General features: G+C 34.3%; 1 protein-coding gene across 1 annotated transcript; it reads left to right on the top strand.

The window, feature by feature from the left end:
* Positions 1-1,044: 1,044 nt before the first annotated feature.
* LOC122273590 (putative inorganic phosphate cotransporter) lies at positions 1,045-4,876 on the top strand (the record flags this gene model as incomplete). The annotated part of the gene is made up of 2 exons (XM_043057625.1): positions 1,045-1,262; positions 4,693-4,876. Coding segments are annotated over 2 exons (402 nt in total), but the record flags the coding sequence as incomplete, so codon positions are not given.
* Between the last annotated feature and the right edge of the window lie 229 nt (positions 4,877-5,105).

Raw genomic sequence — 5,105 nt, 5'->3', positions numbered from 1 at the left:
TCTTTGGAGCCGATATCTTTCGGAAGTAAAAAATATGGCTATTCTTATTTATATATGTTTAAAAATTTTATTATACTGGTAGCTAAAGGCGCATTAAATCAAATATATTTAGAATAGGAATTAAGTATACATGAAAAAATAACCACATTACATACCTGCCAACTTTTAATCACTTCCATTATCATTTTTCCCAGTGGTATTAAAATGGAATTAAAACTTCAATTTTAAGCAAACAAATACGTTGTATTTGAGAAAACTTAAGTTAACAACCATGATAGTAACGCATATTAATATATGTGCTTAATGTTTGTATGAATAGTGGTGATCAAAATCATTTAAAAATTAAGTTTATAAGAGAAAAAAAATAGTATACATTTACTACCACTTTAAATATGAAAATAAAATCTTCCGGAAAATCCGGAGAAGTTGGCAGGTATTTAAACACATGCACGCCGATACTGCTGAATAATTTAAAAAAGAGAATATATTTACTACTCCCCAAAGTTAGATCAGACTGAAGTGGGTTAAAACTACTGGCTTATCCTCTTTTCCGTCTCGCTTTCACCCATGATCACATATGAATAGATCTCCATAATATTTCTTGTGAATGGATCAGTAACGATAACTGCCTACCACTTCTTTAACCCTTTCGCGCCGACTGTCACAAATACGTGACAGCAAAAAACCGTATCAATCAGGGTAAGAAGATAAAACTGGTAGTCAAAGTATTTCTTTAGCAGTTTATTTGTAGGCGGAGTTATAATTTTTTGATTTATTTAATTCACCATTACTTTGTTCAAAATAAAACTATTTAGTTATACTTTGAATTAACATTGATTATATATATGATTAAACTAACAATAATTAAAATAAAAGCAAAGTAAGTCTGTCAAATTAGTAACGACTACATTTAAGTTACCGTTTTTTATTTAATTGCAACTTGATTCTGATTTTGTACGAATGCTTTTCTGAATCACCCGTCCCCAAGGGGTTAATAAGACGTTGTTGGAAAAATATTTCATTAATTCTGTATTTTATTTTCAGGTATGAAGCAAATCTACATACCTAAAAGGCATATTATTATTCTGCTGGGATGCTTCGGAATGTTGAATGTGTATGCCATGAGAATCAACCTAAGCGTTGCAATAGTGGCCATGACAAATCATACATCTATTAACCCTCTGAACAGCTCTATCAGTCAAGTTTCGGAATGTTCAAACCTCCTACAAAATCAAACAACACACGAAGTCATGAATTATAAAGTAAGAGTTTATTTATAACCAAGTTATGTTGCAGTTCTCCTTTCAAGATGACTTATGAATTTAGAACAATTCTGTACAATTTAGTTTTAAATTATTTATCGCTTCATAACATTAAAAAAAAGTTATTTCTGTTCAGCAATCTGCACTAAAATAATAAAAATTGTTATTTTGATGAAAAATCTTTAACTTTTTAATGCAAAAGAACAATTAAATCTTCTTTTTTTTTCGTAATTCGTAATTTTTTTTTCGTTTTTATTTCTGATCGTAAAGACACGGCTCCCAGTTGAATACCGAAGTCCAGCATCACTGGCTGCGATCAGTAAGCGGGTGGGTGACCTTATTTGTTATGATGCCGTAAATAATTTTGTAAAATCAAATACGTTATGGTAAAGCTTCTTGATTTCCGCAATTCAAATTCTTGAATACACCCGATTTTAGTTTATCAATTGTGATTCTTGGTTCAATTAATTTAGTTTAGTACATTTTTATCCACCAGTATTTCTAAATAATTCGTAATCTTATAGAATTCACCACCTTATAGTACTTGTGTCATGCTATACCTTTTAAAAAGCAAGGAAAAATAGTCCAATATTTGCAAAATTTACTTTGAAGGTATTTACCATTTTTTTAATCACTTAGGCCTGTCCGGAGCAGTTGGCATCTCTGATGATGCCTATTGGGCCTCAACTCCATATTAAACTCGAAGTCATCTTTAGACTTAAAATACAAGCGCACTGTCTATCTAATGGCAATTAGTTCAATCCTAGCCTATGCCTGCCACACCATTAACACTCTAAGTGATCATTTAAAAAATAAACTCTCTATGGCAGAAGGGAAGATTATTAGAAGACTCGGCGGCGCACCTAAATGCATTAGCAATAATAGTATAAAAAGGGATCTTAAAATTGATGACATCAACGTCTATATAAAAAATTTAAATAAAAATTTCTACGATGAAGCAAAAACCTGTACCACCAGCAATTTTAACTCACTCCTAGATATAGAACTAATTGACGACAACACTAAATTTAGCCCAATCACTGCCTTTTTCTTTAGGGATATGGTGTTGCCATAGCACACGAAATACACTCAGCACCAGCCGACTCACATGAACCCACTCTCGATTTTTTGGTGCTAAGCACCCCCTCTTCCTCCCATCTCAATTCCTCCTCACTATTCCTCGTCATCGATTTATTACTACAGTTGAATCGGTTAATGCCGCTTCGCGGCAGCGCACCGAGATTTATGTCATTTCTACCATTCTACCAACCAACCCAATCATAGTAAAGCTTCTAAATTGTTAACAAAATTACCAAAAAAAACCAGCCAACTACTAAGCTTTTTGCAAAAGCTTTTATAGAGTTAAGCAATTAAAAGCCAAAACTTTCAACGTGTTACCTCACCAAGAAAGAGTTTAAACAAAGTGGCATTGTATAAGAGTTTTTAAATCATTTATATGTAGCGGTGTGGAAAATAAGTTCAAATGAATAAAAACCACTAGATTAACCTGTTGGTTGAATGGTAGAAATCACATAAATCTCGGTGAGCTGCCGCGAAGCGGTATTAACCGATTCATCTGTAGTAATAAATCGATGATGAGGAGCAGTGAGGAGGAATGGAGATGGGACAAAGATGGGGTGCTCAGCACCAAAAAATTGAGAGGGGGTTCGTGTAACATGGACAATCAAGAAATGTTGAGTGGCATGAAGTATAATTAAATGACACTATAATCATAAACAATATAAAATAAGATAATCATGAAGATTATGATGATCGATATTATTAATCCTTTCGCGCCGACTGTCACAAATGCGTGCCAGCATAAAACCGTATCAACCAGGGTGAAAAGATAAAACTGGTAATCAAAGTAATTCTTTAGCAGTTTATTTGTGTGCGGAGTTATAATTGTTTGATTTATTTAACTCACCATTACTTTAGTTCAAAAGTATTTAGTTATACTTCGAAATAACATTGATTATATATATGATTGAATTAACAATAATTCAAGTAAAAGTAAAGTAAGTCTGTCAAATTAGCAACGACTACATTTAAGTTACCGTTTTTTATTTAATTACATCCTGTTCTGATTTTGTACGAATGCTTTTATGAATTACGCGTCCCAAAGGGAAAGGTCTGTGTTAAATATAAAATATGTATATTTACAACGCACGAAAATCAACCCAAGTTGAATAAAAGATAAAATAAGAATAAAATAGATATATACAATAGGAAAATAATCAATGAGAGAAAATTATGTCGTAAGCTCTGTTGCAGTGGTGACCCAGGTGTCCTGGTTAAATAGCTACTCGTCTTCTGGGTTGCTCACCACACTAGTCTTAATCGTACTACATATTCCTCGTGGACGACCCCTTGGGGTTGCTCGCCCTCCTCGGTCCATGTATATGTTATGTAATACTGGGTGTGCGAAGTGCAATTTTGATAGAAAAACTAAAGTTCGGCTGGGGCTGATTTCGTGTGCTATGACAGATTCACCTGTTTGTGCCCAGCGTCATATTTGTAGAACAGTTTCTTTTTTCAAAAACGGATATTGTGTGAGGTCAATTTTCTCTTTTATCTAGGAAAATTTCTGCTAGTGTTAAATAAGTTTTTTTTAATATCCTGGAACAAGTATTGGGATAAATATGCCTTCGTGGAAGACTTTTTTGATGGAACTCACCCACATTTGCGTTACAGGGGGAGGAAAAACACGAAACACTCCCACGGTTAGCATGACGACAAGGGGACTCTAACCCATGATCCATCTAACACTGAGGATATTTCTCGTCAGTACTGTGGTCGGGGCAAGCCGGATGCGGAATTCGTATCGACTAGCCATCGCTGGGATTCGAAGGTTCACCTCATTGGAATGCAAACGCTCTATCCTCTGAGTCAAAACGGGTCAATCCTCTACCGGAAATGTTTTTTATTTTATTTTATACCGGTTATATTACGTAGCAAGCTCTGTTCTGTGTATGATTGTGAAAGGGAATACCTCTTCACACTGTTCCGAACCGGTTTTTGTTTATATTCAGAGTTAAAACAAGAGGACTTTATGAGGACGCTTTACGCTTTGGCTTTATGATCGGTTTACGGTTAACTTAGCTGAGCCACAAAATAAAAAGCTGACTAATTTTTCATTGTCTCACACATTTTAAACACCCACTAACACTAGCGATGGTGTCAGGGGACAGACAATTCACCAAAAACATGTGTACACATGCATAGAGCTGCAACACTTCCGCTGCAATGGCGAGAGAACAAAAGGCTTCTTACTGTTCGAAAAGGCTCGCATAAAAATTCCATGCGATTAAAACAAATCAATCATATTAATCTTGAAAAGAATGGTTCTAAGAAAAGCTGTTTAGGAAAAGTAATCTATAGTCATTAGAACATACTTATCCAACATATATGTATTTGCTGTCTTTTACAGGGAGTAACAGCACCTTCAATACAGATCGCCATAAGCAAATGGTCGCCAAAGATGGAGAGAAGCAGGGTGTCGACAATCATCTTCTCAGGTGTTATGGCGGGAAATGTACTGGCATTGACCTTATCCGGATTGTTATGTAGTTCAGATATGTTTGGAGGATGGCCTTCCGTTTTTTACCTCTTTGGTAAGTATATTAAAAGCAATGGTGCTAACTAAACTTACTAAAGAAAGGATTTATAAAAATATGAACTCTACCACTAGGAGAAATTTTCAGAGAAAGGGTAGAAAGCTAACAGCTCTGCTGTTATTTATAATAAAATCATTATCTTATAAAAAAAAAAAAAGTATTTCTTGTTAAATAGTATACAAAATTTGACACTTTCTTCTTTTCAAGAATGGAATTATATTAACAA

The sequence above is a fragment of the Parasteatoda tepidariorum genome, unplaced genomic scaffold (assembly GCF_043381705.1).
Source record: "Parasteatoda tepidariorum isolate YZ-2023 unplaced genomic scaffold, CAS_Ptep_4.0 HiC_scaffold_2544, whole genome shotgun sequence".
In the NCBI taxonomy this organism is placed as follows: Eukaryota; Metazoa; Arthropoda; class Arachnida; order Araneae; family Theridiidae; genus Parasteatoda; species Parasteatoda tepidariorum.
Note: the sequence above shows the minus strand (reverse complement) of the source record. Positions and strands in the feature narration are given on the sequence as shown.